This window comes from Misgurnus anguillicaudatus, chromosome 20 (genome assembly GCF_027580225.2).
Source record: "Misgurnus anguillicaudatus chromosome 20, ASM2758022v2, whole genome shotgun sequence".
In the NCBI taxonomy this organism is placed as follows: Eukaryota; Metazoa; Chordata; class Actinopteri; order Cypriniformes; family Cobitidae; genus Misgurnus; species Misgurnus anguillicaudatus.
Genome location: NC_073356.2, coordinates 1,566,319 through 1,585,506, shown reverse-complemented (window position 1 = coordinate 1,585,506; position 19,188 = coordinate 1,566,319). Strand labels below are relative to the sequence as shown.

The 19,188-nt window shown below is 37.2% G+C and overlaps 1 protein-coding gene across 5 annotated transcripts in view; it reads left to right on the top strand.

The window, feature by feature from the left end:
- Window positions 1–18,252, top strand: part of phactr4a (phosphatase and actin regulator 4a) — an 81,289-nt gene extending 63,037 nt beyond the window's left edge. For all 5 annotated transcript variants that reach the window (XM_055219045.2, XM_055219044.2, XM_055219046.2 and 2 more), the window contains 8 exons: window positions 7,924–8,413; window positions 10,805–11,040; window positions 11,397–11,553; window positions 13,116–13,171; window positions 14,450–14,511; window positions 14,722–14,859; window positions 16,892–16,968; window positions 18,098–18,252. In XM_055219045.2, coding sequence (XP_055075020.2) covers window positions 7,924–8,413; window positions 10,805–11,040; window positions 11,397–11,553; window positions 13,116–13,171; window positions 14,450–14,511; window positions 14,722–14,859; window positions 16,892–16,968; window positions 18,098–18,113 — 1,232 coding nt within the window. In that variant the 3' untranslated portion in view covers window positions 18,114–18,252. The remainder of the gene's footprint in view (window positions 1–7,923; window positions 8,414–10,804; window positions 11,041–11,396; window positions 11,554–13,115; window positions 13,172–14,449; window positions 14,512–14,721; window positions 14,860–16,891; window positions 16,969–18,097) is intronic.
- Window positions 18,253–19,188: the final 936 nt, after the last annotated feature.

Genomic DNA, 19,188 nt, shown 5'->3' with positions numbered 1-19,188 from the left:
TCCATTTGTGATCAATTCCCCCCTTGACTTGGAGAAGTTGAAACATGCTCTGAACCACTGATGCATAACAATAGATTCGTAAATGTTTGGAGGCTTCATGCAGCAGTGATTCAAAATCGCCCATCACTAGTGTAGCATCCCGCATTGTTTCCGTTGAACAAAAGCTGAATGAGTGGGGAACGCCATCTCCCTTTTATGCCCAAAAACTGGGCAGAGATTGGCATGTAAATTCCACTATCCAATTCTCATTGGCCTTTTTAGATTTAGATCAGAGATGATTAATTCCCAAGGGCAGGCCCGTATAGTCACATCATGGGCAACATCAGTGACAGAAAGGTAACTATTTACACAATGCTGAGCACAGAGACCGATGAGAGCGGCAGAGATACCAAGACATAAGCAGGCTCAGACTTGTCAGTGTGCTTTTTGTGCTAATGTTCTGGCTCATACAGCTGTCGATTGGCTGGAGAAGTTTGTGACTGCCTCATTCCTCATTATAGTGCAGCAGCCCTAACTTTAGCCCACATTAGACCTCGGGGGCATCTGTGAATAAACTACACAATGTTGTCTAACAGGTTTTAAATGTAGCTTCAAATCATACAAACCCAGATAACTGCACTGATAAAAGGGTGGTAACTTCTGCTTGTTTGTGTGATATGGGGTTTTTCCTGGGTGGATGACGAACATGGTCTTCGACACACATGTGAACTGCAAGCTCAACACTGACAATAAATCTAAAATAAAGGAACTAAGTAAATGTTCATGTGATCCAAGAGTCCAGACAACGATAGGCAGTTTTTATTTTGAGCTGTTTACTGCACAAAAGTAAAACTCTCGCTGGCCAATCAAACACTACCCTGTGTTCATTTTTACAATGGCCAAAACAGTACCTTTTAGGGATGCTCATATCAGTTAATTTTCCCGACCGACAACCGTAGCTTCTAAACCGAACATTAACCGTTAACTGATAAGATTTTAATATGAAATTGTCATTCAGTAAAAATACAGTTGACGGTTGTCTGTGAACTAGTAAAAACAAAAGATTTAATTTGAACGTGCAAACAGCAGTGACAGATCAACAACCGAACCAGGATTCATACATTATCAGATATTCACGCAAAATATTCACCTTATTAAAAAGCACGCGATCAGTCCAGAGGATTAATATCCAAAAAGGGCAGATTGTCTCCGTTTCATCTACCACAGTGGTCATTTCTAAAGCAGGATGCTTTTCAGAAAGTTTTGTTTTTGCGTCGTCTTTCTCCGTTTGTGCAGAAAGAGAGATGTTTATGGGACAGAGCGTGTGAGCGGTGTGGAGCGGGAGCGGAGTGGTAATATTTCCATCAGAGCGCAGAACGCATTTCCGCAGTTTCCGCTCCGCTCGCTCAATACGCAGCACCGCTCGCTCATCCCAGTATGCCCTTTGGTAATTTGATAGTTCGAGAATCTATAGCAATAAGTTATGTAGTTCAAATATTGTTTTAATGAAGTCGCCAGCCTTATATAGAAATGAAAGAAATGAAACTAAGATGACAGAATAACTGTAGCGTCGTCTGCATCTAGATGCAGTTTTAAAGATGAAAATTACTTTAATCTAACTGATCAACACAAATACAAAGCGCCATAATATAACTGATTGCTAACCAGCATTTAAACCACTTAAAATAAAAAACTGTATAGTTCTCCGCTCCGTGGATGAGGAAGCTTCAGCCAAAAACGCCGGTGCCTTTAGTATTAACTGACTGAACACTTCACTCTTCCATGGACATTTAGATATTAATTTTTTTCATCAACAGCATGCGAGGAACATTTTAAACATCGATGATAATCTGCCGACTCGACTGATTCAGCACGTCCTCTATTTTACAGAGTCCGCTTAATTAACGGCTTTTCGTTCGGTCCGCGTGAGCTAAACATTTTTGTTCTGTAATTTGCTCTCGCGTAGGTTATATTTCTACATATTTTCGACCAAGTAACACTCGGGATAAAATGTAAGTTGTTTTAGATAGCATTTAAGCTTCTGAAATGTTGACAAATCAGTCTGACTAAAATGATCTATCCAGATGAATTTAGCCAAAATAATGATTTATTCGTTTTCATACTATATTAGATACACGTTAATTTAGCTACTAATATACTATTGAAAATGCCATAAATAAATACTCATGGCCTTCTGTATTGCATTCGTTTTGTACATTTACAGGTTCATAAATACTGTCTAATTTTAATTTCTTTAAGACACAGCTGTGTTCTGTATTTACTGATGCACTGTAAATTTGCACTTTGCACTTGAAATTGTTCTTCAATTTATTTTAGTTTTTTCAAATAATATATTTATATAATAGTATAGTTTGTTAAATTTTTTTCTCATAAGGGGAACGAATTATTATAATATTTCGTAATTACTTATTACATTTATTATTACTTAAAATTGTGAATGAGTAAAACGTGGATGACGTGGAAACAATTTGTTAATTTGAATTATATCCGGAGCACCGTATCAGTTAAACTAGGTCTAATAGCCAACACACAACTGTACATAACTGCGATTTATCAGCTAATACTTTAATTAAATGCAATTATCCAAGAACGTCAGTACAGAAAACAATTAGGCTTACTAAATATTTTTTTTATCTCGGAGCGGGATCTGAGCGGGAATTGGTTTATTTGCTAGCGTGAGCGGAAAGTTAACGGAGCGCTTGCTTGGGCGGTGAGCGACTGAGTGGAGCGCTTGAACAGTAGAGCGGAATATTTAGGGGAGCTTAATTTGCTCACATGGTCCGGGACACGCGCGCGTCTCCGTTCAGCTTCCAAACACGCATACAAATGATCAGACCGTCAGGGCAGCAATCATTTGTGTCATTTACAGGACATTCACAAATTAAAGATAGAAAAGTGACGAAATGTCTGTCGGCTCATGACGACACGCACCATGTATTAATAAATATTTTTTTATTTTAACTGATAATGTTAATCGGTCATAAATTCTTACCTTCGGTTAACGGTTAAACGGTCAATGTGAGCATCCCTATGATTACTATGGTTTTTAAAGGTATACTTGTGAAATTAATAGAAAATATTTCTATATATATACACACATTATATATATATAATTTTTTGTTATAAATTCCCAAGTAAACCTTATCATGGTTTTACTACAGAGAAAGTTACATTCCTGTTGACCATCCCCACAAGGCTCATTATGCAACTCTTTTGTTTCTCAGCTGTCAATCACTGATTATTCAGGAGCTTTCCCGCCTCTACGCATACGGCCTTTCCCAAGCAAATGTGTCTTAGAAATTGTAAATCAATATATTGTTTTATGTGAATGAGCAGGCCGGATGATTTTCACATCATTTTGAAGAAAAAACTCTAGACTACCAGATCATATTTTGAAAAGTCTTGGGAAAACATGTTTAGAATGAGTTTTGTGGACTTGTATCAGTGACTTAAAAATGTAGCTTTTGCAAAAACCACGCATAAACATTTTTTTCCCAAAAAAACAAACATGTACATACATGTTGATCATATAATATTGTAGCCCAGTTCGTGCTGAACGCAGTGTTATGAGAATTTTGCCATTTATATGTTTTTAAGTAACTGAAAAAAGCACAAATGTCAGTGCATGTCAAAACTTCCCCAGGGCCCTAAAAACCCCTTAGACCCCAGAGGGTTAAAGTATTAAAAATTAATATGACGTTGATTTTTAAAAGTTGTACAACTGCAATCAAATGTGCTGCTACATTTTGCTCTGAATGCCCATGTACATTTATTTATGAATCTGTGCACTAAAGACTTTTTTGAAGGTTTTTGAAAAGCAAGTTGAGATGCTCGATAAATATGATTTTGCACGTCGTTAAAACAACGATATTATCGCAAACAATAATACTGCATCTTTTGGCTTTTTTTCAGAAGCATATTGCAGTTGTTTGTAGCTGTCATTTGTTCCACATCAATGAGATTCCTTTTAATTCTTAAAATTAAGAAACAAACTATATAAAACGAAATTCGTTTAAAAAAGCAAACAAAACTTATTAAGTGTTCGATAATTATGTCTGACCCACTCCATTTCTTCTGTCATATTGACCCTCAATCCATTACAATCCCCTAATTACAGTCTGTCTTTCACAATAAGCTAATTAAACATAAACAACATAACAACAATATTCAAACACAACAATATTCAAACACAACAATACTCAAACATTAAACATTTCCTTTATTAGGATACATGTTTAAAACAATCTGATGTAACGTTTATAATAGCTGGTCGCACTATGTTTTCTATTTTGGGCCAAACCTCCGTTTCAAACCTCCATTTAACTGAATAAAATCACTTTCACTTTGAAAATGATGTGCTGTCATGTCCAGCTGTTTGTTTACATGAGACTCAGTCTACGTTCATCTTCACTGCAGTGCAACTCCAGAGTTCCCAAACTAAAACAGGAGCTGCAGTGTTTACCAACAACCAACGTTTATGAAGGTTGAAATTGCTGGAGTAGTCTAAATGAAAGGCGTAAACGTGGCAAAAATAATGCGTTTTAAAACATAAACGCATTAATGTAAACATGGCCCTAAGACAGAGCAAAGCATACTAAGATCATAATAAATGTACAACAACTACCTTACTTATTACCAATAAGCAGTAATTAGGAGTTTATTGTAGGACAATACTCCATCATTTATAATCATACAGTTGCATGTAAGACATCATTTGAATGGTCTACATTGGTTTGTGTACATTTATAATAACAACAAAACTTTGTGCTTTTGTCAAATAAACAAAATAAACGGTGCGCTATCAGTCTCTATCTCCGCGAACATCTTTCTGAAACATGTTACAAAAAATCTATTGATACTCTGCGAATACTTGTCACATAGACGTGATAAATATGTCCTAAGAAAGCCTGAAATGTTTACTCGTTTTAACACACTAATTACAATCAAGAACAAATATTGCCTGTTTATGTAATCTGTATGAATGTAAAGAGATGTACAGTTTCTCCTGTCTCATTATTTTTAATGTAGTTACACCCACGGGTGGTGTGCGCTATTCATAAAGGTAATGACCTGACGAACCATGCCAACGAGCTATGACGCGCCCCCAAACAATCACAACAACAAAGCTAAAAGTTTCATCAGATCAAAGGGTTTACTGTGCATTTGCTTGATACCACAATATTTACACACCTAAGGAAGATCTTCAAATGGGTCTGAATAGTGAAGAGTTCATCTTTACCTCAGAAAAGCATTTTAACTCAGACGATTAACGGCTATTAAATATAGAATGTGGTCGTGCATTAATATGTGCTTTATACAGTAAAGTACTACTATACAGTACTAAGAAAAAACAATATGCTGGTAAACTGCGTGCTGATAAGTAATAAGCATTTAGTTAAAGGTTCCCTATTTTCTGATTCATGATTTTACATTTCCTTTCGTGTATTATAGGCTACATGTTAAAGAAATGCAACGGTATAACCCAAAGTAAACCGTGACACGAGTTAAAGCAACACTATGTAGTTTCCATGTAAAAATGACTTACAGCTCCCCCATGTGGTTGAAAAGCGCAACAGTGCCTGGTATCAGACACTCTTCTGCAGGCAGGGGGAGGGGCGGGGCTGTGTGCTCTACCCTCCACCGCCACTTTCAGAGTGTGCTTGTAGCAGCTAGGAGGCTGCTCAGGTTGCAGCAACAGTACAATTTGTCCAGTTAAAAGTTGTTCTATCACTGAAATAATTTTAGAGACATTATTTAAAGGTAAAAAAACTACATAGTGTTGCTTTAACGTCTCCAAGTTAAATCTTGATAAATCAATGAACACAAGGAGAGTAGGCAACAGTTACTTCCTTGCCCTGTTGACATGGACACGGCGGTTATTATCATAATCCCGCCCGCTTCTGACTCACAGCCTGTAAGTAGCCTACTCTGTTTTCATATTTAAATAATTTACTACTGACTAAACCATGATTCAAACACAAGTTTTGTGCAGTGCAGAGTAATGCCTGTTATTTGTCATTTCTATGATCACAATTTCAAACATGGCTTTATGTTTTAGTAATCCTTACCTTACCAATTAAGTTTTGCTCAAGTTGATCAAGTGACAGTCAATGCCTTATTCATTGACTGTCTGTTCTATATTTACCTTAATTTAACATGTTTTTAAGTTTTTAATACTCTCAACATGGGCATGGACAAATATGAATGCTTTATGCCAGTGCTTCCCAATTCTGATTCTCAAGGACCCCGTTATAAAAAGTTAGGCTGTGTCTCAATCAGCTCCCTCGTTCAATAATCAGGGCACTGATCTGGGAGTCAGCCATCTCATTCGCAAAATCCTTTCAGTGCACTGGAACATTCGTTCCCTAAAAATTCCCACAATGCAACGCAAAAATCAGTGAGCATCGATGGTCCCTATATTCTCTTACCGGAAATCATGTGACCTTTCTGAAGCTCTCCAAACGAAAATCATGCGAGACAACTCAATAAAGTTTATGAAATACGACAGAACTGTGTCTCAATCAGTGCCCTGACTACTGCACAAGGGAGCTGATTGAGACACAGTCATTCTGAAAGGGGGTAATCCAGAACCTGGATTGGGAAGCACTGCTTTATACAAATGTATGTTTATTTTTAGTTTAAGGGTCAGCAAAAATAATGTTGAAAAACATACAGTTAAAACTTTTTGAAGGTTCAAACTAAATTACTGCATTCATTCCATAAAATCACTGGTAAAACTAATAGATTTACCACACAAAGTCAAAAACAATAGTATAGGAAAAAAATATATGTTCAACTTTTTTCTTTCTTTTATTGTTTGATTGACGTTGAAACAGATAGCTTTAAGATCTACTGCAATCTAATAACTAATAGAATGTTACACATCAGATATATTTCCCCAACAGTTAACTAAACATTCACTTAAGACATAACAGATTATATCTGCATGAATTCTTCTCAAAACAGATATTTTTAAAACTGTAATTCTTTCTATGTGTGCATATATGAGGGTCACATGCCTGTGTGCATGCTTCAGATGTGTCATTCAGCGCAAGGAAGGTAGTTTTTGAGTCTTGTCACTCATAATAACTCTTTAAACATCAATCAGGTCCCCAACTTTATCTCTCTTAATAACACTCTTAACATCAAGCAAGTCCTGTACTTTATTTTGTAATTCCTACATGTTTTATAACCGAAACCAAAATCTTAGACATGCCAGTGGATGGACACACATCATTTGTATTAGTTGAGCATTTAGGATAAGACACCTCTCAGAAAACTGAAAGATCAAAAAATGAAGATCATTTTAGAAGACTGTTGACTATTTACTGAGGGTTAAAGGCGGAGTCCACAATGTTTGAAAACCGCATTGGAAAAGGAGACGGGCCGACTACCAAAACACACTTATAGCCAATCAAATCAAATCAAATGTCGGGTTGCGTATGTGTGGGGCGGGTCTATCAACAGAAGGTCCAGATTCTATTGGGGTAGGGGCGTGTTTGTTTAGATGATTTCAAATATCAACATTGGCTTTCAAACATCATGGACTCCGCCTTTAAGCTTTCTATACTGATGCTTAGAGGGTTAACTGCTTCTTCAGTGCTTTAAGTGTAAAGTGTGAAGCTCATTGTCCATTAGTGCCAACCATTGGAACAGCTAAAGACAAACAATCTTTTCGTCTTTGGTAGGAGTTCTCGACTATTTGTTCCGCTTTTTTGCATTGTTGGCAGTAGGGACAGACCATTATATTGTGGTAAAACTGTGTACATACCACTAACAATCTTATTCTTACAATCCCTATCCATAGTAATACCCCTTTGATTCCTTTTTTTAAACCATCACTATATGCTGCCTAATGTTGTATCTCTCGCTCTCTCTGTTTTTACTTTCTGTTACTTATTGTTTGCTTTTTATTTTTAAAAGTGGATCCCTCTCAAGCTACAGTCCAAGCCAAGCCATCTCCTCCTATCCCTCCAAAAAGAATGACACCTGTAACCAAACGTCACTCAGATGACTCCTCTTCCAGTCAGCCTCAGCCTTCGTCTACAGTCCCTGCCCCTGTTCCAGACCCCGCCCCACCTCCTGTCCAGTCAGACGACAGCAGAAATGTAAGCTCTGGGGCGCTCTCTCCTCCACCAAACCATATCCCTCCATTCCCTCCTCGTGCCCAGCTGCCCCCTGTAGTCCTCCACGTGGACCCGCCGAGTCCCACCACAGAGCCGCCCTCTCAGCCTCCTCTACCTCTGCACGTACGCATCCAGAGGGCCTTAAACAGTCCAGGGCCGGTCCAGCCCAACACGGATGGTACTAAGCGAGCTTACTCACTGCTGTTTGAGTCACCACCAGACTTCCTCACAGAAGCCCCAGGAGGAGTGAGATACTCCCTCCCTGTTACAATTGAACCTCTTAGACTGTAAGTATTTACATACAGCAGTGTACATATAAATTCAGCTAAAAACACAACAATATCTGCAGATAATTGATAATCTAGTATGTGTTCATTTTCTGTCATAGTTTCTTCAAAATTAAGTTATTTGAGTGTTTTAAATAAAATATTTAAATTTTCATCATGACCTCGCCCCTTTGATTGCCACGCCCTCTGCTATGCCCACTCGCCCAGCCCTACCACCTTAACTAACAAATTTTCAGAGGGAAACCCTGTATTATCAATAGTTTTTATTTATATCAAAACAGAGCAGAACATTTTATTTTAAAAATTAGATGACGTAGACAGAATAAGAGCCCAGATTAAATGTAAATGTTTAAAAAATATCCTTTAAAAATCATTATAAGGTAGGGCTGTTGATATATTAATTGTGAAAAAAAATGTATATTTATATATCTTTTTTCACAATTAGTATATCAACAGCAGAACCGTATGATGATTTTATTTTTGATATATATTTTTTTCTTACATTTATTCATTTTATCCATGTATGTGTATGTATATATACATCATAATTGCACACAATACACATACAAATATATTATGCAAACACAATCTTTCATTTTTTTTAATGCGATTAATCACGAGTCCGTTTCTATACAAGGGTCACTGCAGTTCAAATGATTAAAAGTTTTGATTTATTTAGCTACTTTTAGTCTCCAACATAATACCTACAGTTGCATTTGTGTTATGCCATGGTTTGGATGAGTTATTATATTGTGTAATGTGGAAAAACGAAATAAATAAAAAGTAAGTTAGTGTTCCAAAACTTTTGACCAGTAGTGTATGTATGCATGTATGCAAGGCCGCCTTAATGCACGGGCTTACCTGGGCTGAAGCCCAGGGGCCTCCCAAGTTCAAGGGCCTCCCAAGTTTGCGTTCATGATGAGCTGAAAAGGTCATATTGTTTTGTAACTTGTCAGGTTTTATGTCAATCACTCTAATTGCACGTTACATGGCTGCTGATTGGTCCGTTGTAACTTAACGTGAAATAAAATGTCAGACGTAACATATTTTTTATTCCGCGTAATGTAATTAAGTGCGTTGTCAACTTGACATTCCTGCACGTTAGAACTGAGTGTGACAGAGAAACGGGAAATAATCCACCAACAAATGAAAGAGTAATTCATATTTCTCATAAGAGAAATTTCATAAGCATTAGTGAGGTGCAGGTCTCTCTCTCTTTCGTGCGCGCGCTCGCTCGTTCGCTCTCTCTGTGCTCCTGCAGCTGTCTGAGTCTCTGGCATGCAGAAGTCTCTCCAAACGTGCAAAAGAAACCGCTAAATTAAGAAAGGCGTTCCCGCACATAATGCTGTTAGTTGATATAAAGTTTAAGTTTACTCGCGTTTATATCAGTGACGCGTGCGCAGCTGGAGGGATGTAGTTTGATGCGACGTTAGCTCACAGTACACACATCTGTTGGTTTAGAAAGACGAGAAAGAGACGCAACGGTAAAGGTGCAAGTCTAAGAAAGTAAAGAGCGACAAGACCATCTCAAATGATCATCCCTGATAGCACCATTATAATCTCATTATCTTATACAGGTATGTTGCCTGTCTGTCTTGTGCATATTCATACTTGGTCGTTTTACATACTTATGTATGCATAAATACTAAATACAATGCATACTATATCTTCAATAGCCTACAAAATAAATAAATGATTAAAAAACAAGATTCTGTCTATAAAGACTTGTCTTTTGTTATCATTAATGCATTTAACAAGATTCTGTCTATAAAGACTTATCTTTTGTTATCATTAATGCATTTTCACTTTAAAACTAACTTTAACTTATTATATTTTTAAAACTGTGGTGAGCATATAGTGAGTGGCAATTTTCTGCAAATTTGTATATTCCAAAAACTATATAAACATAAAGCTTATAAACATATATACTTTCACACATTTTGGTTTTATTATCACCACATGTTGCTGTGTGTGGTTGTTAAATAAAGTGTCTTGTGTTTATGCTCAAGTGGACTCAGTGATATGTTAATAACAATATTATGGTGTTTTCTGGCTCAAAGAGGAAAAACTCACTGTTGTATGTCTCGAAAGAAACTAATGCATTTTGATATGTAGATTACCTAGATATTACACGTAAAAAAAAAATTAGACCATAAATCGAGAGGAAGGGGGGCCTACAAAACCTCTTAGCCCCGGGGCCTCACATTAGATTAAGGCGGCCCTGCATGTATGTATGTATATATGTACAATTTAATTTGTTGATGCCGCATCAAATATGCCTAAAAATGTAAAAACTTTATTTTTATCATAAAGACATCTTAATTACACAACAGTTTAATTTCAAAACGGTACTGATGTTTATATAATGTTATACATTTCTGTGTCTTTCAGGCCAGAGGATGATGACTTTGACATGGAAGAAGAACTCCAGAAGCTGCAACCCGTTCCTTGCCCCACACGGAGGCTGGAGCTTGAGCCAGGAAGCCGACGGGGTCTGGTGGGAGATCCTCGGGTCACTGTCATTCCTGAGGGACCTGGAAACAGTGAGAACGAGGAAGACTCTGACTCAGATGGACCCATCAATTATAAAAGCGATGATGATGATGAAGAGGATGAGGATGTTCCAAGTATGATTATTTAGTTCCACACAATATATGTAGTGCTTAATGCACAATATTCAGAATCTGTTTTTTGACATGTTGCTTATGTGTAATATTTTCAACAAAATACTGTACATTCATGGGTTAAATTTCCAGAGAAAACACATACATGATAAAATGTACCTTGATGCAATGCAGGTCATTTTGGATAAAAGAATCTGAAAACACATAACATAATCATTTGTACAAACATATTACGTGTGTAGATATGATAGGTCCTGAAGTTTATTAATGAGAGATTCACATTCCTTATTCGTAAGCCTTTCTGTGGAGGTCTGCAGACGCTGCACTTGTGATCATTGACTTATGATCTTTGTTGTTAGGTGGTCTTGCAAGTCGCGTAAGGCGCAAGGATACTCTGGCACTGAAGCTGGAGCGCCAGCAGGAGAAAGAGCAGTCACAAGATCAGGAGAACGAAACCTGGAAGAGCAAAGAACAGTGGGAGGAAATTCGCAGCAAGATCGGCACCACACTAACAAGGTGTGTGTTTATTTGTGTGTGTGTGTCTGTGGTAAACTGGTAATCCCAGTTATGATGTGGGGACCAAATGTCCATCCCCACAAAGATAATAATCCCAGTTTTAATTTTATGACCTTGTGGTGACATTTTGTAGTCCCCATGAAGAATAAAACTTTACAGAAGTTTGATGTGAGGGTTATGGGCATTTCACACGTTACGCGGCAAGCAGTGGAATTGCCGCACAGCTTATCTCATGTAATGGAAGCGTTTTGCACGTAGTGCATATATATTTATCTTCAACAGCGCCTGCTGTGAAGAGCCGTGTCTGCGGCAGGGGTAGGTTTTTGGGTAAACGAGCACCACATGCGGACCGCCTCCACACAGCAAAAAGTCCAGTGTTAAATCAATTCTCACTCTTTCATAGATATCCTATCAGTTAAACAAACACTTTCAAGTTCAATTTTTAACACTAGGCCAGAGTTTCTTTGACTCACAAAGTGTTAAAGGGGTCATATTATGAGATTTTTTTAAGGTGTAAAAAAAGTCTATCTACACAGATAATTCATTATAGCATGTTAAAATTGTCACTTTGTAGGTTCCGTTTTTGGGTGTGTCCTTAACGATGCAAATCAGCTGATGAATGCAAACACTGATCGCAATGATGGTGATGATTTGTATGAAAACTCTAAAAGTAAGATAAGTTAAAGGTGACCAAGAATGTAAAACTGTATTTACCTCATCATAGCTGAAGTATTAGAGCTCTGTATATGGTAATGACATATCGTGAGCCTCAAACAGTAATGTTTCCTCATTCTTATGTAAATCTTGTTAATTCAAAAGTCCACCGAAAAACAGGCCAATCTCATCAAAACACAGACAGTGACGTAACCGTCAAGATGTACGCCCCCAACATTTCTATAGACCCGCCCATGTTCTAGGCCAGCCAGACGTAAACAGCAGAAACATCGGAGGTTTTGCATTTTGCTACATACCTTCTATTTAGATATCAAAGAACAATGTAACTTATTCTTTCAATCCATTCTTGGTCACCTTTAAATGCAATTTTAGGTTTCAAACAAAGATGGTGATAGAGAGGATAAAGTTACAGATTGCATTATAAGATTTTTTTTACTTACCATTCAATCTGCAGGACACATGGAAACAGAAGACTGAAATGTGTGTGCAAAGCGTAATTACATCTCTAAGGAGTTGGGTTAACACTGGCATGATAAACTCCAAATCTGAACAACAATTTACTCTAAATATGTTAAATGTACTCTTTAGGTTTTGAATTCAACTCAGAAATGTTTAACACTGAAATGTTAACGCTTCAATTTTTGCTGTGCACTCCACCTCTGTAACTGCCCCCATTTTGACACTTTTGGCACGTCTCCTTTTTGAAAAATGAACTAGACACTTACGACTGTCGTGTACCATGTGAAACGGCCATTAGGTGTGGGGTTGGGTTAGGGGGGATACAATATACAGTTTATACGGTATAAAAGTCATTAAGTTTATAAAATGCCCCCTTGTTTAAGAGCTGATTTGTTGTATCCCATCAACTGACATTGTTCCTTTCATAGGAGGTTGAGTCAAAGACCCACTCCACAAGAACTTGAGCAACGAAACATCCTGCTAGGTCAGTGTGTGGCCAGCTGTTTTTACTTCTTCTAACAATCAAACTTGCCTGTCCTACAGTCATCTGTTGAATCTATCCACCTTATTTTTGACATAAATGTGGGCGCCGCCATCTTTGAGCTCTTTTATGTCAGACTTCTGGTGAGCCACTAAAGTTTATAGTAGTCGTATTGCGAGGGACACTGCCTAGTTAATGTTTATGATGAAATCCAGAAAGACCAGCATCATTTGTGCAGTTAGGGGTATGCTGATTTAGCTGCTTTATTTAATTCTGCTATTATATATTACTACAAAATGTATTTTCAAAAGAGATTACGGTACAGAATATATACGATATAAACTGCTTATTAGCAGACCCAAACGGAATCCATGCCTGTAGATTTCAGCGGAAAACCCATCGGAATTACACAGATTTAATGCCCGTCATTGACAACAAGCACACATACATAGCCTATCCTGCACGTTTGTCATTGACAACTACATTAACCCTGCACGTGCTGTTTGCTTTGACCGTTATTAATGAAAGAGAGCATGAACCATTTGATATTTGAGATGTTAAGCAGATCTCACTTGACTCTGTCGTCTATGTGGCGCGACAGTCAGCACATCATCATTTCAAATCCATTTACAAGACAAATGCTCTTGTTATGTTTATAATATAAAATTTACATTGCGTTGCAAAAATTTTGAAATTATCTTCATACGTGCTAAATTCAAAGTATTAACACAAGTTTTTATTCTGCTATAATATATAACACTATAAACAATAATATATGTCATTTTATATAACAATTATAATTATATCTTGACTTGATGTGTCGCCATAGAAATTCAAACATTATAACATTTATAAAAACTAACTCCAGGGGAACAGTTGGGACATTTTAAACATACGTACGAAAAAGTTAAAACATGAATTTTTTTCACTCCACTGACTTTCCCACTGTACAAGTACTTGTATGCCTCTGTGCTTTTATAGTTGAGCATTTAAGACCCGTTAACTCAAATAATTGAATATATCTTCATATGATGTATCAGGCCACTTCTTCATTTCATCCTCCCACTGGGTTATACAGGCGGGTGTAGTAAATATTAACATTAACTGATTTCATTCGTTTTGTGCATGCTCCCACAACATTGTTTTTTACCGGCCGGCTATTGAAACAGAAGTCTCACACAGATAGGAAATCACTTACTTCCACGTTCGATAATAAAGTGGATAGCTAGTGTCACAGTGCTTTCTGAATGGATTTTTTATTTTTATGTTCTGTTGTTTCAGCCAAGAATGAAGCAGACCGACGGGCCGAGAGAAGCGAGATCAAACGCAGGCTTACCAGAAAGGTTAAATAAGCAATATATAAGCAAAATAATACTGTATATAAAAACATGCTTGAAGAACATTTCAAATTGAGCTTTATACTTGTCTATGACTGTTGTTTTGAAATCATTGAAAACAGACTCAAACTTTCTGTTATTCTTGACTATCAGTTTCCTAGTAGTTTTAGGGTAGAAAACAAAGGTAAAAATTGTTGTCTTTTTTGTTGTGTACAGTTGTCACAAAGGCCCACAGTTGCTGAGCTTCAGGCCAGAAAGATCCTACGCTTTCATGAGTATGTGGAATGCACTCATGCTCAGGACTATGACCGGCGTGCAGACAAACCCTGGACCAAACTCACACCTGCCGACAAGGTAAACACAAACCTTACTCTGCAAACTAATTGAGAGAAGCAGACAATAGCTGCGTCCCAAATCACATACTTATGCACTGACCTACCTACCGACTATGGGTGGGCGATATGACCTTATATCAAGAGATGATTCATTGTATATCATCTGCTTCAAGATCATTGTGTCAAGGCAGGGCCAGCATCTCCCGTTGTGTGTGCTCACCTGGGAAACATTGCGGCAGCAGAGCTGATATATTCAATGACAGATTAAGTGAAGCATAAACGGAGAGATGTAGGGCTCTGAGACACAGGCATTTTAGCCAGCTCACGCGCTACACTTTGTATTTCTCACGCTTATTCCTGCTATACTAAATTGGAGGAGGCGCAGACATACGCAGGGAAGTTCGGGCCGAGTTCATGGCTGCCTAGAGTTTTTTAGATGTGCTCAACTTTACACAGGGCTGCAAGAAACCGGCATGCAGATGACATCAAAGTACTGTGAGAACAATTTGAGAAATCATACGGAAGAGTCTGATTACAAATCGGTCTCGCGCTACCCTGATTTAATCCCCTTGATAAGCGCACATACCCGCACTGAGTGAAAGTTTAGATGCGTTGAATGCGGTAAATAACGCAAGTTGGGGAATATAGCCAAATTCGTTCTAAATTATGATTGATTGAGTCAAAAGCTCTCCAACTGTATTGCAACCAGAAGCTGTAGCTTACCTGAAACTAAGGAAAGTACTAGAGACTTCCTGAATGAACTGAAGAACTAGAGATGTATTTTATTATTATCTAGGCATCAAAATGTGCAAAAACACTATTTATGGTCAGTTATGAACAATAGGTAAAATTGCTAGCAAAAACTTGAGAGAAAAAAGTGGGGCTGAGTGTCCCATTCCCTTAAAGATGAAATCTCACTCCAATGAGACTCCAAATCTGATCCTCTTACCCAATTGTCTGCGTTATCCCCATTATGGAGGCACAGAAGGCAGCCTCAAAACACCTGTGTGGTGAACTAGTGACCAAACAGGTGTCAGATTCTGATAATGCAGACAATTCAATGAGAGTATTAAACAACGTTGTCGTTCTTTCACCTACAGACATGTCATAATCTCCATAAACAACAACATTTCTCTGTTTATGCTTTATTTAATCTGTCAGTGAAAAACACTCTCAATCAGCTCTGCTGCGATGTTTCCCACGTGGGCACATGCAGTGGGAGATGCTGGGCCCGCCTTTTAAGCAGTGATTCACAGGGCGGGGCCATGGTCAACTCGAAATGCATTTTCAATTGAATTTTGCTGCATACATTACACGCTATGTAAATGAAAATGCAATCCACCGTGTATTTGATCATTTTGCTACAATTTTGCTAAATTCCATCGAATCAATTCAGCTAATACATTTCCAATTTAATTTTGCAACGTATAAAGCATTAACTGTATTTAAGGACTGTAGAAAATGGCAAATGTAATTTAAATGATTGAATTTTCATTTTGCACCAAACGTTGCACATATAGTAAGAAAAAATGTACATTTAAATACAGAAATGCATTGCCATTTTACGTATTATTTCTAAAATGAATATTGCTACCAATATGCTTTCATTTAGTATTGTGTTTACATAAAAATCTCAACAAGAATGAATGCACGTTAAATACACAAATGATGCAGACGTTCAACTGAAAAATTGAGGAACGCTGGACACTTCATGTTGTCCGCAGTTTTGCTTAGGTGATGGAAAAGAGGCAGGCCTATCAGCCGCAGTGCAAGCAAAATTCACCTGCGGAGCCGATTACTCTTCAGTTTGACAGTGAAAGAGCTCATATTGGGCAAATCACAATTGGCATCAAAAGTACTTATTGAATTTGTGTTATGTGTTTGACGTCATTTGCCCTTGTCTGGGAAACTACCTATAGTAAAGCAGTTAGCAAAGAAAGTTTATCATTTGATACATAACTTTTCAAAAATAAAACCCTGACCATCAATCTATAATGTGATCATGATGAAGATTCTTCTTTAATCAGTCTGTGTTCTCTTATCTTCTCCAGGCGGCCATAAGAAAAGAGTTGAATGAGTTCAAGGCTTCAGAAATGGAAGTTCATGAGGAGAGCAAAATATACACCAGGTGTGTATGCTTTTCTAATAGTACAGTGATCATGAATAAACAGATGCTGTGCATTGAATTAAACACTGAACCCCTTTATTAGATTTTTGATTTTATAAACTACAAGACCATAACCTGAATAAGCTACTATTCTGATTACTAGAAATCTGAATAAGACATATGGCTGCATTTTCTCAGTCGCTTTGTAGCATTTCTCAGTTTAGAAATACATTTTTTTAAAACACTTTGTTCAACCTGCACATCATCAAATCAGTTGTGCACAACATAAAAGCAAGTTTTGGACATTGCAAAATGCTAAATTGTTGTCCTTTGTGTCGTAATCTGTTACTGTAAACATGTTTTCATAGTTTTTTTTTGTCTTTTGTAAATGTGAATTGATAAATTGCTTTCAAAAAATGACACACAGACTTGATATTTTGATGACATGTTGACATGTTCACTGACGTAAAAATGTACTTTTGAGAGATAACATAATGTTTTTGAACAAGTTACAGGCTTTGGCAGGACATCCATAATGTTGTGCAGTTCGTACAAATTGATCTGATAAATTCACAAATTATTTTGCAAACTTTAAGAATGATTAGAGAAATGCTCCAAAGCAACTGAGAGAAACTGTAATCAGAATTTTGACTCATAATTCCTTACTCGGCATTCCTTGGAACATTATTTATGTAATATCCCCTGAGACAGATTATAAATTGTCTGCAGTCAGGACATTAGAGGCAGCAGATTGTAAATAACCATAAGTACTATTTCAAACGCCTACTGGATGATCACCTCAGTCTCAAATTAATATAAGATCATTTAAGATATATATATATTTATTTTTTTCAAGTCATGGATTATCAGAGGTTTTTGTTTGTTACTTTAAATGTTTGTTTCCATTCATCAAAATGTAATCCGCTTGTTAAGTTGTGAAGTAAGGATTACTGTTTCCGGGCCAAGCCTCACATGTTTATTGGCATTGTTTATTTATTTCAAGCATTTAAGCTACATTTTTCATCAACTCATGGTGTACACTACGTTATTCAGGCTCTCGGCATCCTGGAAATAGGTCATGGAAATTCAATGGGAACCTCGTTCTCAAAATTAGGACTATAAGAATTCTAACAAATGTTGTTTATTGTAGGTTTCATCGGCCATGATGTCTGTCTCTAAGGAAGAACCCTGAACAAATCGAAACTGCCCCCAGTTCCTCTAAAAGCCTCCAGCTCACTGTACCCATCCTGTTTCCTACTAATGAGTGCTCAGGCCAGACACTCAGTGCTATGGAGAAAGAAAGAAGTGATTTAGGAGGGTGTCAGACACTGGTACTTCATTTCAAACATTATTAAGGAGCAAGCTTTGAATGCTATCGCTCTGAAGTGTTGATGATTCCCATGTGCCAGATCACTTTGTTTTGTGGTGAGACGTATGCTGGAGAATGTTTTGGTCAACGTGGGACTGTGTAGGTTGGGGTGTTTTTTAAACTGGCTTTACGGTACACAATTTTGGTGAGCTAGAAGAGACTTTTATTACAAAAAAAATTGACAGTAATATTTTATGAAAATAATGACACTGATGATATTTTGTGACGATTATAACACTGGTGATAAACAGACTGTTTTAGTAGTGAGTGATTTTGAGAATGTATGTCTTTATTGATTGGCCTTAACACTGATACTACATGATTTTGTACCCAGATTTATACTGTATAACACTGTTTCTCACGCTGGACACACACTGGGTGTATTTAAAAGCATCTTTGACATTCTCAGGACAGCAGCACATGGTACCACTTTATCTCATGTTCGTTTTAGTGGGCATTAATTATGATGCTTGAACTTTTTCATATAGATGAACCAGTGTCTGTGATGTCTTTGGTCTGTTTTTATATTTTTAGCAATACGACACTTCACTTTGGATAATGTCAGGGTGAATCTCACAATAAACTAGGTCATATTTCACCCTAAAATCAAAAAAGAAATAAAAACTAATTAGATATTGCACAATAAAAAGCACAAGGGCCATTATGTAAATATTTAGCATTATGACAATGAAGCACTTTTTCCTCAGACATAACTGTATTGCTGCATTTGAGTAATGACAGTCTAACAAGAATCCACACTGACGCTTCCATGCAGCTTCTGAAAAAAGTGAAATGTCCAGATGTATTACAATAATAAAATGTCATCTGGAAATTAGCTCCATGGGTGTGATTTTTTTTTAAGCAAAAATAGT